The sequence below is a fragment of the Puntigrus tetrazona genome, unplaced genomic scaffold, assembly GCF_018831695.1.
Source record: "Puntigrus tetrazona isolate hp1 unplaced genomic scaffold, ASM1883169v1 S000000621, whole genome shotgun sequence".
Classification (NCBI taxonomy): domain Eukaryota; kingdom Metazoa; phylum Chordata; class Actinopteri; order Cypriniformes; family Cyprinidae; genus Puntigrus; species Puntigrus tetrazona.
The window spans coordinates 52,821-76,888 of record NW_025048251.1 but is presented as its reverse complement, the minus strand read 5'-3'; the positions used below and the strand labels follow the sequence as shown (position 1 = coordinate 76,888).

Below are 24,068 nucleotides of genomic sequence, written 5' to 3'. Positions count from 1 at the left end.
AGAGGAATGCAACAGCTCTAAAGTGACAAACATCCCTGTGCAAATCCCTTTGTTCAGTAAAGTTTCATTTGACTGTAAGCTATCGCCTTCGAGGTACCAAGCTCAAGAGAATAACGCTCCTGCTTTCAACCAATCTAAGGTGGTTAGATGATTTATGCCAGTTTAGCTGGTCTTCAAGCTAGCATTAGGTTTTGCTATTTAGCCAGATAGCTGAAAAAAACTCCTGTAAAGCCATTAAAAATAACTGGGCCAGGCTGAGTCACTAATAAAACCATCTTAGGCCAGATTAAACTCTTTCCCCAGCAGGTCGGTAATTTCGCTTTTACTAAACATGAAAGCACCTGTTCTAATGCTGAGGATAAACATGCAATATCCTCTATATGATAATGATGTTGCCACACAAAGGCTGATAAAAGCTGGATGGTCCAGGCATCAAAACCTTTATCACGCTGGTTCAATGATGCAGGTGCTTTTGTGGAGCTCTTTCAAATAACATGTAGAAAGAAAAGAACAAAACCTTTTTTAAATTTAAGACTTTAGACACATCACACATTTACATGTTCAGTCGTAATGGAAATCCATCTCAGCCATTTAAATCTAGCCTTGGATACAAGCCACATACCTAGTTCAATACAGATATTGGTCAGGAGCCATCCTGCATTTCACAAGATGCATTGCCAGATGCGTAAAATAAAAAAAACACCATCAGTGTTTCTTTCGAATAATTAAATGTTTTTTTATTTTATTTTCTGGGCATACTATTTCCTGCAATGGTCCATGGACATTGAAATGTTACATACAGAATATCAGAGTGTGGGAAAGCACAGTTTCAGTGCAAGTTCAAGTAGGCAGACTCATGATTCCATAGGGAAAGAAACGAGAGTAAAAGAGGAAAGCTAGAAAGAGATAAAGCAGAAAGATGGGAGAGAGGAAAGAGATGAGAGAGAGGTCTAGTCATTAGAGAGGACTAGCAGTTACTTCAGATCAGAAGCTTCACACGTGTCCCACTGGGTCCCGCTTTACAACAGACACACACACACACATACACTTTCTTCATAGAGAAACTCCAAAAAACAAAAAAATATACAACTAAGACTTGTAATCAATAATGAAACAGCCCCAGGAATGAGGTTCAAGTGAGAACAGAGGATATATTATAAAAAAGTGTCAATGTCAAGTAACCTAAAAAGTGTCATTCTCTTTAATATTTAGTATTTAATATCACAATAAACATTATAAAAGAGTTACAATAACTTTTAAAGTGTCTAAATGAAATTTCTAAAGATAACTGTTCAGGCTGTTACACAGACACACATTTTGTGATTAATATTAATTCTTAGTGGAAAAAGACGCTGATTGCTGTAAGAAATGCAAAATAGTAGTAAAGCCAGATTCCTAAAATTATATTATGCGTTCATAACTAGGAAGAAAACTGAAAAAAAAAACATAGGCTCTAAGTCTTTGCAAAAAGTCTCAAGGTCTTTGAAAAACCTTGTGAGCGCAAAGTCATCCATAAAGCATGAAGACAGTGTTTGTGTGCTCACTCAGGAACAGAAAATATGTTCATATACATTCCTTGCTTGCTTGTGTGCAAAAGTATTTAAGAACAGTAATTTATGTTTCTCATGTGTGTTGTGTGTGTTTGTCTGACTTAGCAGCCTATCATCTATACCAACTATGCAATGAATAATGAGCTATTTTTTACTCAGACCTGAACAATTTCTTGTCTCTTCTCATGTACTCAGTTAAATAATACGTGCTAAAGTTGCTTTATGGCTCTGTAACAAGACGTTTCCTGCATGAAGATAAGGCCCATATCCAGAGGCAACATCAACAGATAGCAGATATAAAATGAATCAAACTAGGAGCATCACTTTACGTTATCAAGCGTGAAGAAGTCACAATAATTTGAAGTTAAAATTAAATAGATTGTCTTCATGGAGATTTACTTGAAATAATTAATAAAAACAGAGTAAGCAGCAACGGTAATCAGAACAGACGAACAGCTCTCCTAAAACACTTTCTAAAGACAACATCAATATAAAACAGAAAGAATGCTTGTTTTCCAGAATCGCAATGAAAATACGATTTATTGGTTGAATACTCACTAATTCCCAAAATCAAATACAAGATCTAAATGAAACAGGGCTTTCAAACCAACTAAAACCACCTACATACCTCTTGAGTCTGCTTTAATTTACCTCGGATTAACTTTAAACAACTTTCCTAATATAGATTTTTCAGCAGTAATCATCCATATGCATCAGTATTTAAACATATCCATACAGAAACACTAATGATGCCCACGCACAAACCATGATGGAGTACGCTTTGTGTCTGTGTATGGTTAGAATTTATAGATCAGAGGACCTGTGGAGAACGGAAGGCTTAGTGGAAATCAATACATCCCACGCATTCCAGTCATCCTTGGCTTCATTATTCAGCAAAAATGTCAGCACGGTGAAAAGATGTGCTAATAAGATTATTTGTTAATAGGATGAGCAAATGTATGTGTTTGGTTAGATTACTGCACTATTACTTAATCTAATTTCTCCTCATTATCTTCTTCATCACTATTATCATCAGGTAGTTATCTGTGCCACTGCATACTGAGGATGACTGTGTTAACTGTGGCTGGATAAGACGAAACACTTACTTGCGAAATGTGGGAATGCCGTGGATAGATCGTCCGGGTGATGTCCCGGAGCTCTGGCTGCGTCCAGAAAGTAAACTCTCTGTCTCAAACTGGAAAGTTCCATCACAGTCATCTGGAATATCAAGGAATTCACCATCGCTCCATACCTTCACACTCCCATCCATGGTTTGATATTTGATCTCTATGGAAATACTTGTCTGAAATACAAAATAAATAAAATAAATAGCTGAAAAATAAATAATTAATACAGCCAGTACATGTTTTTTTAATCTTTATTTTAATCTTTTTTCTTGTTTTCAAGACTACTGAATATATAATAATAATATAATATTATATAATTAGTGCCGCTAAATAATTAATTGTGATTATTTACGTTCAAAATAAAATGTTTTGTACATTATATATGTATATTTTGTATATATAAATACACACACATACAGTATATATTAAAAACATTTGCATACGTTTATATATTCATATTCTTATGTTTTAAATTCTATATAAATATTTTAATGTATAAAGAAACATTTAAATATAAAAATTAAAAATATATAAATAAATATTTTTCTTATATACATGCATGTTTTTACATTTATATATACATAATAAAATACACAGTATATAAATATATTATGTAAAAAACTTTTGAATGTAATTAATCATGATCAATCATTCAGCAGTGCTAAATATATATATATATATATATATATATATATATATATATATATATATATATATATATATATATATATATATACACACAAATTTAAGTTCTGTAAAAAACTGAAATAGATGACAAAATAAACACTAGTTCACAGGTTTCACAAGCAATAAGGACACTTGTTTAATCCTGACAAAGCCAAACAAAAAGGTAGACTGATAAGGTTTAGGGTTAGGTGTTAGAGTTAAGTGTTAGGGTTAGGGTCATGCTAACCCATGTGCCAGTATCAGTCTGTCAGCATCAGTTACCCTTTCCTTCTCATGTTTACAAACTCATTAGAAGGAACAAGGAACAATTTAGCCTCTGTCCAACTTATCCCTGTGAACCGCCTGATGGTCACTTCTCCCAAGGGCATGTCAAACAAAGGGGGGGAACCTGAGGTCTGCTTCAACTTTACTTAGATATAACCTTAGATACCCCTTCTTTAATTAACCAAACAAATTTAAAGCTTTCTTGAGGTATCATCTCAAAAGAAAAAAAATGTTACAATAGTGTAAGTATTGCTCCGAGTAGAGTAAGGGATAAAAATGAAGGATAAATGTCTGAAAAGAACATGTGCTCGAATATGGCTCCTCTCATTTTTGAAAATGTTTGTTTTCCTATTCACAATGTTTTAATTTAGTTTCAGGAAGCTTCTATTCATTATACTGGAAAATGAATGAATGTATCGCCTTAAGCAAAACAAAACATGACTTAGGACAAGCCACTGTTCATTATCATAGCTGAAAATGCAGCAGATCAACAAAGGAGGATTAATGTAGAAAAAAGTTTAATATAACACCTCCCTAAACCAATATATCTTTTCATAGAGCTGATGGTGGATATCACAGAGAGAGAGAAATAAAACTGAATAGTCCCTTATAGCCTCCGTGTAGACATGTAACCATGACAACAATTTTTTTTGTGCAAGTTTTGCAAACCCAGACCCTGTGGTGAAATATGTGAATGGATGTTTTTGTCAGTGGGTGTGTTATATAAAAAGAGCATTTCTGATCTGTCAGACCAGAACATAAACACACATACACACACACTGCCTGCGATCTTCAAGTCTCACCCGTATGGCTGTGTTATTGTCATCAATAAGAGTGTCAGACACCTCCAAGTGACCCTCCTCCACCACCTTCTGCAGAACCATGCGGAAAGTGCCAATTAACCTGCAAACACACACACACACACACACACACACACACACACACACAAAAAAATTTAATAAATGTAACAATTTAATACATCCCTTCACTCACTTTGGTTTGGCCCAATGTGCACTGAACTTATAAGGGTGGTTTGGTCACAGTGAGAAAATACACTGTGACAACTACAAAGAGAATGAAAATAGCAACACTGTGAAACACTTACACATTCATGCATGCATACACACACACACACACACACACACACACACACACACACATACACACACAAAACAGACTCTAGAATTAAAATAACTGAAGTGTAAAGCTGAGACAAATATCATGAACTTTAAAGACGATATCTTTTGATATCTTTTGACGATATTTTTTATACATTTACTACTACTGCTCACTACTTACAGTCAGTGATGATTAATTATACTATCGCTTAAAGTCTAAGATTTCAGAATATAAAGAAGATCAAGAATATAAAGAAAAAAAATTCAAACTTTTCTTTTTAAAACAACTTTGCCTTTTCTCTGATATTTTAAAACTTAATTTATTACTGTGATGACAAAAGCAAAGGTTTTATCCTTTATGCTTAAGAAAGTTTTGCTTCACAATTGTAGATGGTTGTGCAGTTTAATATTTTGTGGAAAATGTAACACATTTCTCCAGACTTTTTTGATAAATAGAAAGTTAAATATATCACCTTTTATTTAAGAAAACCCTTTGTAACAATTTAAAAGTAAGTACTGTTGTGACTGTTTTTAAGAAGTATTAATTAGTTCAAAACAGAAAATAGCTTTCAGGCAAAACAGCTTTTATGAGACTACTGATATCCATGAACTTCACAAGATTTCCTTTTTTCTAAAAAGCATTACTTGATTATTTTTAGTTAGGAAACAGCCTTTAACAGCATAACACATAAAAATTATTGGAAAAATATTAGTTATTTGTCTGTACTGTTGAAAAAATAACATTATTCTATAGATTCTTTATTGTTTAATCAGTACTGTACACTGTGGACATTCTATAAATCTATAGACATTTAGACTAGATTAATTTCTACATTACAACAAAAAGTGCAATCATTCTTAGTCCCAGCAGCACAAAAAAACATGCTTTTATGTTACAACAATGTCTGTCGTGAATTTAGAAGCAAACAATTAAGACATAAGAAGATCAACAAACACATGGGGGATAGTGATGTGTCTTTGTTCTGATTGTTAATTCAACTCTCTGTAAGAAAAGTGCGTGGCAGTAAAGAAAAGCAATCAGACCCTCTGGACTGACCAATTAAATGCCACATGTAGTTAGCCTACACACTCTCTTGTCTATTACTGCATCACTGTCAGCAAGAGAAAGACAAGCAGGTCTATCCATGTAGTCAGTGAGTCAATTTGATGAGAAAACACATCAATCCATTTAAACTGCTAACAGTTTTAGCACCTGCCTCTGAGCTGCAGCTGTATTCGGATGTGAAAGAACACACTCAGCACCATTGTTCATCCACAGGGCCTCGATAAAGAAAAAACGACCATTGTGATTGATATGTGACAGTTCAGTGGTGAAATAATGGCTTTGTGACTGTCAGTGAACCGCATGCACCCACGGGTGAATAATTCACTGATCCTGGATCAGGTTCTGGCTCCCGATCAACTTTTCTAAAGACCCCACATACATTATTGATCCTCTGAACAAACAACAGACAATTGACTTTCATCTGCTCCATAATTTACTGCGTCCTGCCTTGTCAAGTCGCTAGACTTTTGTTGAAGAGGTCAGAACTGGAGAATTCACAAGCCTTTGACTAATTCTGTGACGGTTCACAAATGAATAGCTAAAAGCTAAAATATCTATTAATTTGCAGTCATGTAAAGGTCATGTAAAACCATGTAAAGGCCATGTATCAAAAGCACAGATGCACATGGGCTACCAGTATTACTTAACTACCAAATTAATTTCCTACAATATACTAAAACAAATTTAGTCTTAAATGACACAGTCAAGTTGATTTCTGATTATCTGTGATCTGATCTGTGTTCTAAATGTTAACCATAACAAGTTTTGGCTTCTTTTTACTGCTTTATTGTTTATAATATTAGCTTTATTGCTATTATGAGGGAAATAACCACCACTGGCATTAAAATTTTAACATTTATACATTTAGCAGGCACTTTTATCCAAAGCGACTAATAAATGGGGAATACATCAAGCGATTCATTTTAAAGAGGCAAACAGACACACTATGTGTTCGTAATATCACGTTTCAAGCATTGTTCAAATAAGCTAGAAGAGAAAAAGAACACCGAGAAGGGCAATGAGCCTTTTCACCTATCAAAACTGAGAAGAAAGAATTCAAAGCAGGGATGTATGAATGTAATACCAAGGAAGTGCCAAGCAGTTTTTACTTTATTAGCGAGTAATATAATGAGTGCCCATGTCGGAGACAGAATTTGACGTTTTCTGCATATTTCACTATAGTTGCCATCAGCAGCAGATCCTATTATAGAGCAGGAGTGCTCTCTCCTGCACAGCTCTCTCTTCCAGTTATATCAGCGAATGCAGCCCAACTTCTGATATACGTCCACTGACATAAAACGCTACATTACATTGGACTCGAACTTACTTCTTAACTAACTCATACTACTTTTTAAAACACAGTGACTATTTACAAGCTGCACATACTTTTGGGGGTTCTGTAAGACACTTAAACGTTCCTCATCTTTGAATGCCTCTCTTTGCCTTCCCTTGATCAACATGGTATTTCAGCAGACATTACTTCAGTCTTCATTGTTACATGATCCCTCAGAAATCATTCTTATAGGCTAATGTGATACTCAAGTATTGCAAATGTGATTTTTCAGATTTTTTTTTTTTATAAGGCACAAAAACTTTTGTGTCTTTTGTAACATTTTACTGTCTCTTTGAGTTATTCGATTTTGTCTCATATTGATCTGAATTGCAGGACACCACCTGGTGGTCAGTTGGTCGTGAAATAACAAAAGCAATGTAGAATGAATCTTCTTAAGGATAGCAAATCTTCATCTCTAATGTATAACCTTAAAGTCTTGCATAAAGAAGATAGAGTTTCTGAGCTACACAACGGTCTCACACCTGGTGTTTTGTCCCGATCTGCTGAGCTTGCAAAGCTCAGGATATCACATGGTGTGTGTCGATACGGTCAGCTACAGTACGTAATGCATATCATGGATAGAAATTACATCTGTAAATAACAAACAAATAGCTAATGAGCTGCGTGGTAAACATATGTCACGGTGGTATGTGAATTATTCAGCAGAAGCTGTTCTTATACATTGTGATCTATTCACAGGTGTCATTCAGATCACAATAGTTGTCTGTGAACTCAAAACAATGCTTCTGATAACACAAAACACAGCGCTGACCATTAATTGCACACCATAATTAAATTAACTTTATAGCCATGGTAGATTTTTCTACTGGCAGCTGTTGATTTACTTAGTCACACAGATGCAGGTTGAAATGGAACTGACTTAGATTGGAACAGACATCAGACTCACTCACCAGCAAGAGTAAGAGAGAATCTCTTAACGCCACTGAAACCTAACATCTCAGCTCAATCAAGAATCTGACGTGTTCTTGTGAAACGGCAGGACGTTAACCATATATACACCCGCACACGTGTACACACACTGACGCCTGCATCAGCAGGAGTGTCACACTCTTCAGGACACAGAATTTGCACGTCATTCAGTGAGGAACAGCTAATAATGACTGTCAGTCTATCCACCACCTCTAGAGGAAGACAGTGGATGGAAACACACCGCAGCACTGAGGGGAAGCTTAAAAGTGAATACTGACAGGTACAAGAACAGAAAAAAACAGTGTACTGCATTCCATCATGCTTCTAGAAAATACCGTAACAGAAGCTATGCATCTCTATCCTGTGCATGATCTCTCATTCGTAATATTTCATAAAGTGTAAATTATAAAGAAAACTAATAAAAAATAATAATAAAACATTAATATTAAAACATCTTATTATTTATAAACCCGAAGGAAAACATTCCACTCATTATTTATAAATTATTTATAAAATCTAAAAACATTCGGTAAGAATTGCGTCATGTCAAATGTGGCTCTCGCCCTTCTATTTGTCATGTGTAATAATATCTCAAAATACCTCAAATTGTCAACACTGCAAATGAACCATCAAAACAGAATGATTATGAAAACCAGCATTACAAAAGAGTTCAGTAATTATGAGTTATGAGATCCTGTATGGTCAGATGGAAATAAAAAGAATTGGTGCAAAACAAACAAGACTTTGTTTGTCTAAGAGAATATTTAAATAAACTGTGCTGTGTTGCTGGAGTTTATTTGGAGACCACAGGTCGATGCCATTAATGTTAATTACTTGAATTAAGTAAATGTATTTTAGGTTTTGTTTATAGCCTTGCTTCACTCAACACCTTGTTCAGATTTAGGACTACAATAATTCTTGTACACGTCAATTAGATTGCATTTTCTAAACATATACCCTCAAATCTATAGAGGTATGTGTCAATAAATCCTTTTTAGCTGATCAAATTATTGAATTCCCATACCTGTTAGTGAAGACTTTGCTATAATTAAACACTTGAATCTCCAGCATCTCGTCGCCGTCCACTTGACTCCCAATTGGCCAACGGAATGCCTGGAAAACAAACCAAACTAAAATCAATCTGTTCAGTCTATAAACAGACTATAAGCTTTCCATGCTAATTATCCACATTATATTGGAATAAAAAGAGCTCTAGTGCCATACCACACTGTTTGGCTCTAATTTCTTATTATATCAACCAAAACAAGCTAATTATCTGAATCCTTAATGGAATTCCAATAAAACCCAAATCTGAATTAAAAATGAACTGATCTGCAGGAAATCATTAATAACACAACAGGGATTCAGCATCTGAATGTTATCAATACTGTGCCATGCTTGTTTACGATTCAGAAAGAGATACAAAGTTGCAAATGTGAAATGTTATGCTGTTTTAAACAACAGGCATCTATAAGGAACATAATTTAATGTATCTGTTTTTCCCTACCAAGCTTCAATCTAAATAACATCAGTGGACTTCAGTGTGAATATTATATAGGATACTGAAAGATGACCCACTTGCGTTCCCTTTTAAGCTAATTGTTGCAATCTATGACACTGCAGGAGTCTTTTCTGCTGCTAGGGCTCTTAACAGTGGGATGATGCATTAGATCCCACAACATGGACTCCCATCTGGCACACTGATCTATACAGACAAACGGGCTGCCCTGAGGGCTGCTGAGGCGTTCTGTTTCACTGCGATTATGGAGAACAGCGGTACTCCGCTGCCAGGCCGTGGGACCACAGTGTTTCTTGCCAAATAATTCAGTGCAGAGACTGGCCAGGATGCTCTGACTAGGGAAATGAGATTTGTTGTTGTGAGGTTAATAAAGTCACAGAGGCCACTTGCAGGTGAATGCGGTTGACACTTCTATTTAACCCTGTTTTGAACACAAAGCTGGATTATTTACAGAGTGACAGCTGCATTCGACAGGCAAATTAAGTCTTGAAAAATTGAAGAAGTGATAACGACGTGTTTGTGGAACACACAGTTGTTTCTCTTTTTCTAGTATGGAGTAAACATATAATATGTGAAATAGCTATATGTCTACAGAACATAATTTCATCACAAATTTGACACGTAATTAACATTTTAAATAAACAATATGTAATTCATAAGGAGTTCAATCATAAAGTTCAAAATAATTTTTCAACATTATAAATGTCTTTCACTTTAGATCAGTTAAATGGATCCTTGCTGAATAAATTCATTAATTTTAAAGTGCCCCTATAATTAATTTTTTAATTACCTTCCATGCAGTGTGTAACACAGCTCTAAGTGAATGAAAACATAATGCAAAGATGTTAAATCTGGAAGTGCACCGTGTATAAAGTTATTGTCTCTCAAAAGAAAGAGTTGACTTTGAATCATTGAAATTAGACGTTTTTTTTTAAATGGTGATGTCAACATGAAATATTAGCATATTGACTCTCATGTGATTTTTGCTTTGGTCTGAATGAAAATGCATATTCATTCTTTTCCACTAGGTGGCACTTTCGGAACATTAAAAGCTCACAAACACTGCCTTAAATGAAATCAACCAATCACCAAATGTGTTTAGAAAAATAATTGTTGAATGAATCGATTGGGAGTCACTGAACAAATAAGTTAAAAATAAAAGCATATTTTAAGAAAATTAAAGTGTTTTTTTAACCTTGCATTCACGTTAACTTGTTGTTTGGGACTCCCAAAACCAAAATGTGAACATTTCATGACTCGTAACAGAGGCACTTTAAATGACCTTAATACTTCCAACTAAGAAAAAATTCAAAACTAATATTTTACGTGCTTACATTTTAGTGAGGTTTTTCAAAACTAGGGAAAAACAAGTCTGCAGTAGGTTCAATGACAATTTCCTTTTCTTTTTAAAAAGTAAACATACAGTAATCCTGTAACAAATAGCAAGGGAGCAAATATGAAAGGAAATACAACATAATAAGGCCACTGGTTACATCAGTATACAGAAATGGTTTAGATGAACCAGGGCAATTGGGTGATAATTTTGTATCTAAAATTGAACTCCTGGTTTAGATGGCACCTTGACTATAGATGAAACTTCACTGCGTGTGCAGAAATATTGCGTTAAAAGGAGAATTACATCCAGCCGTGCATAAAAACACAAATACAGTAACTTTCAACCAAAAAAAGGGAAAATTGCAATTTTACAACAGCTTGTTGTCAATGAGCTATGCAAATGAGGCTTACACAAGGAAATAAAGTATTTAAGAATCTAAATGAAACTTAATGAAAAAAAAAATATTTGTTGAGTTTGGTTGTTGATGATGGAATGCTGTTATCAACCCCACACACACCCACACACACACACACACACACACACACACACACACCAAAATACACAAACAAAAGTGAACTTCTATCAACAGGACACCCACAGTCTTTAATTCCAAACCCATTAGGATCATTTTTCTATTTGAACATTATGGGTACTCATCACAGTATGAGCAGTTAATGCGATGAGAGACATGATTCGCACTAGAGAGCGAGAGATGTGTACCAGATACAAACACAGGACTACAACTGAACATTTTATAAAGCGGAAACACGGGGGGAATCATGTTGCATGTATGGAAACTGTGAAGTCATGTCAAACACGAAAGGCTAAAGGGAGTATGTGTATGAGATTTACTAGATGTCTCAAACCGTCTCCATTCTCGCTCGAGCAGCTGCACAGACTGCAGCATAGGTCTATATGCTAAATCTACAGGAGGAGCCGCTGATGGAATAATGCAGGAATTGTGCGCTTTGCTTAGCTTCATGGTCTGAGCCCAATACCCAAGGGGTAAAGTCCAGCCAAGCACAATGAGGATTTTCCCCTCAAATCCCTCAGCTCCACTGCAGCATCTATATTCACTCCCAGTGTAAAATATGAAGAAGAATAAACAATAGGAGATGGTGATGCTCATTAGTGAGAAAGGAATAGCTGGCAGTGAGGGCTTATTTTAAACTCGCTCATCTCTAAAATCTCTTGTGTACATTTGGCCTTTAGTACGTTTATTAGAAAGCTTGAGGTAAGAGGCGGTTCTGAGAGTATTGGCAAAAATTAAGAAAATAGAGTTGAGGTAGGGGTCATCTCTTTAACCTGCTTCATGCTCCCTGTGGATCTAAAAAAATCCAAGTATAAAAAAATATGTATACAAGCTGCATAAAGTCATATGCTTCAAACAAATCCCAATCGTTATCACACGAGCATACCAGAGATATTTAATCATATTTAAAAGCTCGGCACAATTAGAAATGAATAGTTATGCAAAATATAACAGTAATTAACAGTTTGTCTTTAAAAATATGAATCATTTAATAACCGTTACATGTAATCTTCAGCAAATCTCATTTTGTAGCATTTATGTTTGTTAAGTATGATGTAAAGTCATCAGCCATTTTTACAGAACATAGCTTGAAAATAACTGTTGACATATTGCCTTCAGTCAGAATCACAATATATGTTAGATGGCTAAATATTGAAATAAACAATCAAAATATTGTGTGATAATTCACTTTGAAGCCAGTATAAGTTATTCCAACAAATTTGTATCAAATTGCAACAAACCCTTTACAATAATTAATAATACCCTCACAAATGCTGCCGGCTATGAAGAGAACAGAATAGAAGGAATTACAGTGACTGTGCCCAAAGATGCAAATCAGATGAGTGATATTACTGAATTATCTTTGTGGATGATAAGGCTACTGATTAAAAAAATGATCTGCAGCTCAGAGATATTTTTGTAACAGCATTTGTAAGAAGGCTGCATTCATCAACACAAAGATGTACCGCTAGCTCACAGTTCCCCACCATGACTAATTAACCCAGGAAATAAAAATTAATTGGACAAAAATAGCATGACACATTCTCTCACATTACGTTCTAAGCATAAGCTTCACCACCATTTATATTCATGGTTAAAACAGGAAATATGGTAAGAATTATAAACTTCATATTTAATATACCATCAAAAAGGTTTTAATTATGCAAATTTGCTTGTGAAATGATGTTTAGATGTTTACGTATGATTAGATAATTAACAAAATGACTGCAATGTGTATAAAATTCCAATGTTATAAATGGAAGCAGATTATTATCATTTTTATGATAAGAAGATTTTAATCACTTATATAGTTTGTACATAAAACCTACATAAAAAATAAAAATACTGTTCCGGACAGGTTATGGAACAATCCAGTTTGAAGCATTTTTATGTCAATTAAAAAACATATCTGCCCATCCTGGAGCCAGAAGCTTTGAGCTCAGTGTCTTGTTTTACTGGATTCTATTTCACTGGAGATAACAGTTCATTCTTAATCTTTCCTCATCATTCTTAACCTCAGGCAGTGTTTATATTGCATTCATAATAAATCTGTAGGGGATAATGTACAGGTAGTAAAACATTTATAAAAAAAAAACAACAAAAAAAAAAAAACAAAACAATTATGATTACTTGATAATTTTATATTTGCAGCAGTTCATAGAATCATGTAATAAAAAATACATTATAGTGACAATATATTAAATGATCTCTATCATGCTAAAGCATTACTACACTAATAAAAATTAAAGTTCTTTATCAGTTGTTCCATGATAAACATTTAACATCCATGGAGACTTTCACAAAGGTGGTGGGAAAAGGTCCTTTACATTTTTTCATTATTCTTCAGACTAAAAAATGGTTATTTTACAAACTGTTCACTGAAAAGTCCCAAAAAGGCTCTTGTCTTTCATTGCATCATTGTAAAAACTCTTTTGGAACCTTTGTTTTTGCTTTGGGCAGTCACTATACCATTAATCCAAACAATTATATATAAGTAGGTCAGACGAGACAACTGAAGTTCTGAGACTACACTAGAACCAAGTCAGGAGTAGTTAATATAAACATTAAATATGAATGATTGATCAAATTGCAAAGACCTCCCTTTGAGCTTTGAATAATAACACAAACAATGTCAATATAAAACATGCACCCTGATTTTATCTTCAACCTCAGTCATATTTTACTTATTTGCATTAATTTTCTCCCACCAATGGCTCTCTTACATAAGCAGTGAATAGAAGAGCTCTCTGCTCCAGTGATGAAGACATGAGGTGATTTGAGTTTGCAATTCAGCTCTAAGAAACTCACCATTTAAATGCACGGAGAGTGAATTATTCAATGGCAAAGGATCACACGCTTTGACATGCCACATCTCCCTCCCCCGCACTTCTTCTCTTTCTTTTTGTCTGTGATTTAGATAATAGAAAGATGCATGAAAACCCAACTACTTCAGCAAAATCAATGCCCCACTATTAGGTACAAAATGTGCACTGGTCCTAACATCAAACCGCATCTCTAATCAGCCTGCTCAGTCAAGCCCCCTGGTGTTTTTCTTTTTCGCTTTCGCTTGCCCTTCCACTTTTCCTTCTCCTCCTCTCCTACATGTTTATCTGTCTCTTTCTATACTATATGGTTTAGCCGCTTCTTCTTGCAATTTTAGTTACCTGGGCTTAATTTCTCAGCTCTTATGCTCAGATTTATCTTCCAACCTGTGTAATATTTCATACTGCCACACGAAGACGCTTCCTGACATTAATACAGCAAGTTAAAGCACTTCCTATTTTAGAATCCCAGTGTGCTGCCAACTCCCAGGAACATTTCAGCTAATTAAGCTTATTAAAAACAGATTGTTTTGATTTACCGCAGTAATCTGAAATGCTTTAATGTGGCCATTACTTCTGCGCTCTTCCCTTTCTACACCATATGGCCTCACAGTGTGTGATTTCTCCAGCAGCAACTCAAACATCTCACCCTCTGCAGACTTCTCTAGGTGACCTCGCTCACTTCTGAGTCACAGCAAGCTCAAATCTTTTTCTTTGCCATCAAATCTCTGAAGCATCATGAGAAACATGCATCACATGCCTGTATGTTGTTTTATGAATTCTAAAGACAGGGGGCAGTAACGTTAGACTACCAGAAGCCAGCAGCACTGTAGCGTGCAAGTATGCAGATTGTGTGCTTCACGGCAATAAGGGAGTTACGTGATAAATGTTAACCTGTTTTTCAACTAAATTTTGTTTGTTTATTGTACATCAATGGTTCTCAACTGGTGCACAAAATTTGTTGTGCTTAGATCACGGATACCAGAGAAATGCTAAAGCAAATAAATAATTAAAATGCAACTAACCATGCATGTGCACATGTGGCACAGGAAAGAAATAAGCTTATTTCAGAACCCACTGAGAATCACTCAGTAAATTCAGTTCACAGGTGGACAACAAATTAATTTGCCCCCTTTTCATTAGTGATCTGAACTGAAGGATTATCGTTTCTCTGAACAACATGTGTTCGCTCTTCAAATTAAAAACACAGCGTCTAATGTGAAAGGTCAAGAATTCACATTTTAGAGAAATGTCAGCGAGAAGCATGTTGTTTAAAACTGCTGGAAAGCTGAACAGAAACAATTAGACTGACAAAAGAGTGAGATTGGTGCAATTTGGTGCTTCATTGGGCCATTTGGGAGAACAATCATATTAGATGAGATCTGCTGGTCATGATGAGACAATTCCCCATAAGTATAATGAGAAACCAACTCTTATTTCTTCACTGAGACACTGATGCAGTGTGAAAAGCGTAGCCGAAGTTTAGTGATGGACATGAACTAGTGGGGGCTAGCCTTGCATGTTTCAGCAATAACAAGCTCCAACAGAGAGTGTTTGATTATACAGTTTAATGCATGAGGAGTAATAAGGTGGGGGTGGGGGGGTTGTTCTGTCAGTCTTTACATGTGTACATCCTTAAATGCATATGCATGCATTAATACAAAGAGCAGCGGTGGTCTTTATGATCTTTTGCATACACATTTTAGCATTTATGGACAAGCATTCTTTTTTTTTTTTTTTTTTTTTAAAACATACTTTTATTACCTTTGTTTATCACTTCAAGAATTCACTCATTAGCATTCATAGAAAATGTATTTCACAAGGCCCATATTTTCCTGGTATATAGTGTTTCCCAACATTTATTGTTTTATGCACTCCCACAGCCCCATTACTCAAGTTCAAGTACACTTTCTTCAAAACAAAAAACAGAAACATGTTCCTCCTCTCATTTTAAAGATGCTTGAATAAATATTAACTATTAACATAAAAAACTTTCTCTGAAAACAACACATTTATTTTTAAATCAAATCTACATGGAATGTTTATACCATCTACCAGGTCAAATCAGTTCCATGTATGTTGGAATATAAATAGTACAGAAGTTCATGTCCAGAATATCTCCCAGAAGAAATTAGCTGCCTCAAAGGATTCAGCAAAATCTTTCTTTATCAGTCAAACTCTTTTTCTTTTATATATTTGCTATTAAACTGCTGAAATACAGGCAATAGAATCTGTACGCCTCTAAACAAGATATTCTACCCACTGAAGTTTCATCCACCACAAGAAAAGCCTTAAACAGTGCGAGTGCCAACCGTTCACATCAGCTGTCGTTAACAACAGAGTTTCTTACTGGACTCCTGCAGATAAAATCAATGTTTTAAAGACAGGCACTCCTGCAGAGCTGATGTAAAGGAGGGCAATTTCGTACATAGCTGTAGCAAACCGTCTGCTTTGAACCTTGTCTGTCCATCACAGACAACATCAGGTTACAGGCCTAAAGCAGTGTGCCCCAGCACTGCAATAATAAGCCACACAGCATTGAGAAGTGTTTAGATGTTATTTGTATTACATAAAAAGGAACCAAAGATCGTGTGGAGAAAATGCAGCATTTTACTATGAGAACAAAACATATCTGGTTAAATTATGTACAAATTATGTGTGTTTTGTCTTTGCCAGTGTCTGTGAGCTTGTTGAAGATAAAATAAAAAATTGCTCATGCATAAACAATATCTGGGTCCATTCTTATTCAAATGAATAGTCTATTTGAGAGTGTACAATGAGTACAGCTGGCAGGAGCCCTGAAAGGTGTACTCAGCTGCACATAGCAGGATTAGATAAAAAGGATTAAAATTTAGCTGTATTTGGTTGTACTGTGAGAACACAAGAGGTGGGATACAATGAGGGAAGCAACATTTAAAAATAAAAAAAAGTATGTTAACAGAGATGTAGGGCGAATTCAATTCGAAACCTGAGACTGCTGTCCTAATATTAAGTCTATAAAACCATAATGCATCAAAATGTACAAAAAACATTGCATTAAGCAATAGACTTACAGATAGAATATGGCATGAGAGAAAATTCTGACAATTTTCATTCTTAGGAATTATCCTTTATGACCTATGTACAAATGTGCATATTTGCCATAAAGCAAGCAAAAATTATAATGTTACATCAGTAGATGGTGGTATACTACGAAAGTATGGGAATTTAGATACACCTTGAGGAGTTTTCAAACTGTCTGTATTGTTTTAGTTCTTGGTTTACTGAAGGAATTATGAAAAAAAAACCATCTTGTTTGTTGGTTTTATGTTGTGCAGATGCAGCAAACTAATCTGGAAGCTGGCATGTAGATATTCTGTATCAGCAATGCAAACCGTGCTCAGATGCACAGTGTGTCTGAATACATGCCCAGTTATACTGCTGTTTGATCGTCAGTGATACTCAAATGATAAAAAAAACTGTCATGATCAATAGAAAATTAACACAAACATCTCTTCTCTCTGTTAGTGCCCTGCTTTTAGTAAATGTCAGTGTTAGGTACATTAAAAGCCACTTTACTTCTGACGAACATGAAACCTGATCATGCTAAAAACCTGAATGGAAAAAACAATGCTGGTGCTAAACACAAACATGCTTTTAAATAAAAGAGAATATAGAAACAGGGATAAAAGAGAGAGCGATTGCATTTCCTACAGTACTAGTGTTGTCTAAGCTGTATGAAATCTGTGATGTAATCGTACTGTAAGTGGAGAGTGGGTTCAGTAGATCTGAAGTGTGTAACAGCCTTCTCCAACCACCCAGTAATGATTAAACTATTACCACAAAACTATGAGTGAGAGATTAAAAGGAAATGAAGAGGACGGAGTTCAACCAAAAAGGTCATGGGGGCATACATGGAAGCTATATAAAAGCTAATTATGCTTCCTAGCCCGCTTAGCAGAAAAAATGTCATTCTTCCATATTTAGATAATCTCAAATTATTATTATTTTTGTTCTGCTTATTGTTTTACTCGCAATGGATTACTCTCTCTTTCTTATCTTACTGTACACACAGTAGGAACTCCGCCATCTCTATTAACATAGACAAAAGACCAATCAGCAAAAAAGAAGCAGCACTTGATTTTTAAATAGAATCCCAAGAGCATTTTTATACACTTGCTGTTTGCAGCACTGGAAAAAAAAAAACAACAATCACAAAGGTGAGACGATGCTAACAGTGGTGTGGGAGTCCCCATCACAACCGACAGCAAAACATAATTGAATTTCAGCCTACTATTAGGATATACAAGTGCATAAAAAAAGCAAGACTAAACTAGCAAGTTATTTTTAATGCAAATAAAAATTGGTACAAGATCAGAAAATACTTGTGGGGGGACATTATGGCACGAGAGCAACGAAAACTATCAAATCTAAGTATGAGACTTAGACCTGCAGGGACATTTCAGAGTAAAAAAGCCATCGTTCAACAAGCTGTATTAGCCTAATAGAAATTCAGCTGGTTTATCCACAAGCTTATTGCCACTTCATACTGCTGCGTCGCCTGCCTGAGGGTCTGTGCAAACAGCATTAATAGGATTCAGTGGGGCTAAATGCAATGTGTTTGGTCACGGTTGAGCGGGCTGATTCCTCGAGTGATTCCTTCACCCCATCCTCTCTTTGGAAGAGAGAAATCAAATTCGGAGCGTATATACGTTTCGCTGCTCTGAGGTCGACAGTGTTAGTGTCACGCTTGAACGTTATTGAGTTATAGCACAGGCGAATACTGACCTGCTCAAACCGAGCTTCATCCTCGCAGTTTTCCAGCACCCGAGAGAAGAAGGAGAGACCTGCATGGAAAAAAAACTAAGTTAAAGGTCAATATGGAGCATATCATCAAAGCTATATATAGGAAACATTATGCAATATGATAAAGACTGGAATGTAAAATATTATAAATCTTAACAAGTAAAACTGTGTTGGAGTGCGCGGCTCAGATTGGATTTGGGATTAAATTAAGATGCATGAGAGGAAGACCACAGGTCATCACAATCCTGACGTGTTTTGGCAACAGAGAAGCAGAGTGCTGCCATTATCATAAAACTGCAACACATTAAAACGGTGAAGTGTGAAACGAGTAAGGTATAGATATTAATGAAAGCAAGAAGAAGAAACCAAAGAGACCTGTCTAATACAGAACAGTGCTGTCAGTGTGTGCAAATAAGAACTGTCAATAAATACATTAACACACCGACTCATGCACATATACACAAGCCTACAGAAACCCTTGAACACAAGAGATATTACACGCGAGCAATTAATTTCTTTTTTCTTAGCTAAAGCACACTGGAAGATATATTTAAGAATGATAAATACATAAACAATCATTACTTAGGCCCTGACACTAAAATAAACGCACACAATACAATTCAATACAATGCTGCCTGTTCTTATTATCTTCCCAGCCATCAATTTTTATAAAGCAAATTTACCACATATTGATTTGTGTTGCTATTATAGATTTATGCAATCATACCATTGTCCATTGTCTTGATTCTGTTTTCACTGATACAGATCGTGTAAAAAGAGCTCTTAAATAATATAATTAGTCTGAATTATGAAATATAAAATAAGTTATATGTTATGTAATCTCAAAAAACATACAATAAAATTCTCTTAGTCTCAGAGAAACAAGCATCATCTCATCTCAAACTCACTGCTGCTTGCTGTTGTTCATAGGAGCCTTTTCCCCAGGTAACATTTACATCTACCCTCCGTACACAGAGCTGTAGATCACAAAACGCTGAGCTGGTGAGCATTTTTTCTAACTTCAAAGTCATAATAAAAAAACAAGAAATGATAAAAGCATGATGAGGAAGAGTTTGTGAATTATGCAGTACAGATGTCTTAATAACGAGAGAACTGAGGGCAAAATCACAAGGCTCGCAACCTAGATTTAAAAACACCTCGGAGAGAGTAACAAGGAGATATGGATAAAAGCTCATATAATATGCATAAACTAGACAACGACTTAATAAAAATGTATGTGCAACCTGTGAAGCAACAGAACAATCGAGAACAGTATTTTCAAAGATGTACAGTCTTCACAAGGACTTTTTCAAATTTCAGCATAATCAAATCTGAAAGTCTGAAAGCCAATATTTTCATACATTCCATAATTTTATAACTTTGATGCAACATTTTTATTGAGATTTTCATCCTTCTCAGATCCGCTCGTTGGTACTTAATCGAAGTTATGCAACCCGCAGAGAAACAGGACACAGCTCAGTAGAGCCCTTCCGCTCCAGACAGCCTAGATCATTGCACACTGGGGCTGCTGAAGGAAGGAAAGGGTGGCGGGAGAGCTGATAGTCATTGCCAGAAAGTGGGTGGGAAATGTACAACAAGACCATGCATCAAAATGACTTCTATTTGAAGCGTCTCAATCAAATTACATAAAAAGCAGACCGTCATATTCCACATCAATTCTCTCAAAACATCCTTCTGTAGGAAGATTCCTATTAATAATTGAAGATGTTTACTCCATTCTCCTTTTTTTTTATTAGCAATAAAATGTTGTTTGTCCTAGCTCATTTCTGCTCCATTTAACTAAGGCGATTCTGTAATTTATCTTTTATATGCTAGAAACACATAAAACTCGACACATATCTCTGGCTGTATTTGTCTCCCAACCCCTCTCCTTTACAAACTTACATAGAGAGGATTTTATGAAAAACATAATTGTGTCAGATGAACACTGAGCAACTGTCCAAGGTGCTGAAATATATATATATATATATATATATATATATATATATATATATATATATATATATATATATATATATATATATATATATAGAAAGAAAGAGAGGACAGAAACAGAAGAAAAAAAACCTTTAAATCCACATTTAATTAATTAATTGCTGAGGCAAGCCTCATAAGACAAGATGTAATGATATAAAACAATCAGAATTCACAACTTTATTCAGCTTCAATACTTCTGGCGACCTTGACTACAGTATTTTTAAAAGAATCCCAGTAGCTTACTGAGCTGTCCGTTTGATTAAAACGCATTGCTTGAAATGAACAATTAATTAAACAGTACTGCAGTGAAAACTGAGAGAGCCTATAGTTACACATACAGTGAAAGCAGCTCACGCGCGTGTATGAGGCAGTAACGCTTACTATCTATCTTCCAGTCATTTAAAGCGATATTAAATATGTTCGATGTTCTTTGATAAAGACATGCAGATTCCGAATAACTGGATTTCTAACTTTTCACCAGAGCCTCAAGTCACAACACCAGTGCATGATACAGGTTATATAAAATTGAAGAAATATTACACATGAATGTGTATAACACGAGATACCTAATATTCATATGCACACATACTAAAAAAATCACTGGAAATTAAAATGATTGCTCTATACCTCTGAAAGTGACTTTAGCGATGCGGTCCCCCTTTCCACGAAGCTCCGTGACAGTCTTCAGGTACACTACTAAAGCCATTTCAACTTCAAATGAAGAAAAATCAAAAGGCTGAAACAGAATAAAAATGTTACATCACAGAGCTCGCGGATCTATCTTGAACAACGCTGCATAACTTCTTATAAAATCATGTCCTAACTGCCTTTATGCGCCACATAAAAACCGTAAAAATCCTCTTATGGTACAGGCAGCATCCTCTGTGCGCAATAACATGAAAAGAGTAATTAATAATTAAAGAGCTTTCGTTTTCTCTCGCTTTACTATGCGCACATGTAGTACACTCGTCAGATCCGCTCGGACGCTCTTTCACTCTGCGACGCGCCTCGCGGCTCCGCACGAGCGCAATGTGATGACGGATGACGCCAGCAGGGGGCAGCCGCAGTCAGTCAAAACTGGTTCTCACAGGGGCGGATTCTTGCAGACCAAATACGCCCCAAAAGCCTCTTACAGATTTAGTATTGTTCGAGGTAGAAGCATAGTTTTATATATTATATATAAAGTTTAACTGACATATTAGCTATTAATGCAAACTATTAGGCTAGTCCGTACTGAAATAAATGGTTGCCAGGCAACCCTTTGTTGTCTTATCTGCGGCGCAGGTCAGCTTTAGACACGCAGCAGCTTTTGATCGGATAATATTCATAGTATTATTATCTACTCAGCCATGACTTTCAGACGAAATGGTACTCTCATTACTCATAATAACACAGCCTACATCCCATCGCCTCTGATGCCCGGGTAAAAACATACCTTTTTTCTTATTTTGTTGTGTCCCCTAGAATTGAATTTCAGGTTTAATTTTTGACATTCACGGAGTATATTTCTCTTCGAACGATACATAAAATGCGTGCCGTCATTTATGTTAAATATACAAATCAATTAATTGACAGTGAATTCAAATAAACTCGAGTTAAAAATTATTTATGCCTGTTATAAAAATCATTTTACAGTGTTTGGTATTTTCGGCCTTTACTGTGGTTCATGTGGTTTCTGAAACTGGTGCAGGTAAATCATAAAGCAATATTACCAATATTGTATTAACTGTGCGATTGCGGGATCATTTAAAGGTACTGTGGACACATTCCCACTATTAAATTCCTGTATGGGGAGACTTTTGCCAATGCATCCCTAAAGTACTTCCAAGACATCCGTTCTGCGATGATGGCTTCTAGCAAAAGCTCTTACAATAGTGTGCCTCTGAGCTCCCACACCAAAGACAGTATCTTACCCTACTGGGTCCGGTACAACATTGATTTCAAAAGGCAGAAGGAGATCAAGGACTTCAGCATGGTAAGAATGAGAATTAAGGTGTGATTGTGGATCATGTTCTGAGCTGCTCTCTTTTGTCTCACTTGGACTTCTCTTTTTCCCAGTTGTCACAGAAGCACAGAGAAAATTACAAAGATAAGACTGGGACTGTGCAGCCTGTCAATTACTTTGTCATGCCAGAAAAAGAAAAAAAGGAACGGATGAGATCCCTTCAGAGAGAATGTAAGAAATGTACTTTAGCCATCTCAGCTATTTTAATTAAACTATTTTATATAATATCTTTTTAGTGAAAACCACAAATTATTTCAGTACCTGCCTATATGAAACATTTGAATATGATATATAAGTGTGTGTGTGTGTGTGTGTGTGTGTGTTAATTATGCAGCCCATATTAAGAAACTAGACCAAACATACTACATAGAGCTAATGAGTGTAAATTCCTAAAAAAACAGACTTGGGCTCTCCTATTCCTTCTCTCTCCCTCTTAATCCTCAGTCTCATATGGATCTAATTGCCTCTTTCATGCTCCCCTGAGAGAAAGAGATGGCTGTCCAGTGATTGTTTGTGATGGAGTCTTATTTGCTGATGCATTACTCAGGGTTAACTGTACTTGGAGCCCTGCTGTCTCTAGGGGTTTTATGTTCAGTTATGTTCACATTTAGCTGCTGGGTAGTTTCTGAAGTCATAAAAATGTATGTACAGAGTGAAACTGGAGCTGTTGTTGTTTTAAAATTGTCTCCTTTTCTTTCCTTCTTGTCAGTTAATTAGAGATCATGCCATATCAGATGGAAGTAGCAGTCTGATGAAGTCTAATGGTGTCCACCACAAACAAGTCTGCCTCATGGGACCACTAATAACATTTATTGTGTTTATAAATAAATAAATAAAAGAAGTTGCTATTTTTGTGCCTCCTGTTTATAATACATCATTTATGTAGTTGCATCCATAGTACAGGATTGTCTTTTTAACAGTTTTATATAATATATATATATATATATATATATATATATATATATATATATATATATATATATATATATATATATA

The 24,068-nt window shown here is 35.4% G+C and overlaps 2 protein-coding genes across 2 annotated transcripts; one reads left to right on the top strand and one right to left on the bottom strand.

Annotated features, from left to right (window-relative positions):
• Nucleotides 1-2,644: 2,644 nt before the first annotated feature.
• Nucleotides 2,645-22,075, bottom strand: LOC122334673 (otoferlin-like). Its single transcript, XM_043232681.1, has 5 exons — nucleotides 21,695-22,075; nucleotides 19,052-19,110; nucleotides 9,100-9,188; nucleotides 4,432-4,531; nucleotides 2,645-2,853 (listed from the first exon to the last, which is right to left on the bottom strand). The coding sequence occupies exons 1-5, from the start codon at nucleotides 21,771-21,773 to the stop codon at nucleotides 2,653-2,655; spliced, it is 528 nt and encodes a 175-aa protein (XP_043088616.1). The 5' UTR covers nucleotides 21,774-22,075; the 3' UTR covers nucleotides 2,645-2,652.
• Nucleotides 22,076-22,191: 116 nt separating this feature from the next.
• On the top strand, nucleotides 22,192-23,922 carry fam166c (family with sequence similarity 166 member C). The gene is made up of 4 exons (XM_043232682.1): nucleotides 22,192-22,490; nucleotides 22,820-23,042; nucleotides 23,126-23,243; nucleotides 23,782-23,922. The coding sequence occupies exons 1-4, from the start codon at nucleotides 22,417-22,419 to the stop codon at nucleotides 23,787-23,789; spliced, it is 423 nt and encodes a 140-aa protein (XP_043088617.1). The 5' UTR covers nucleotides 22,192-22,416; the 3' UTR covers nucleotides 23,790-23,922.
• Nucleotides 23,923-24,068: the final 146 nt, after the last annotated feature.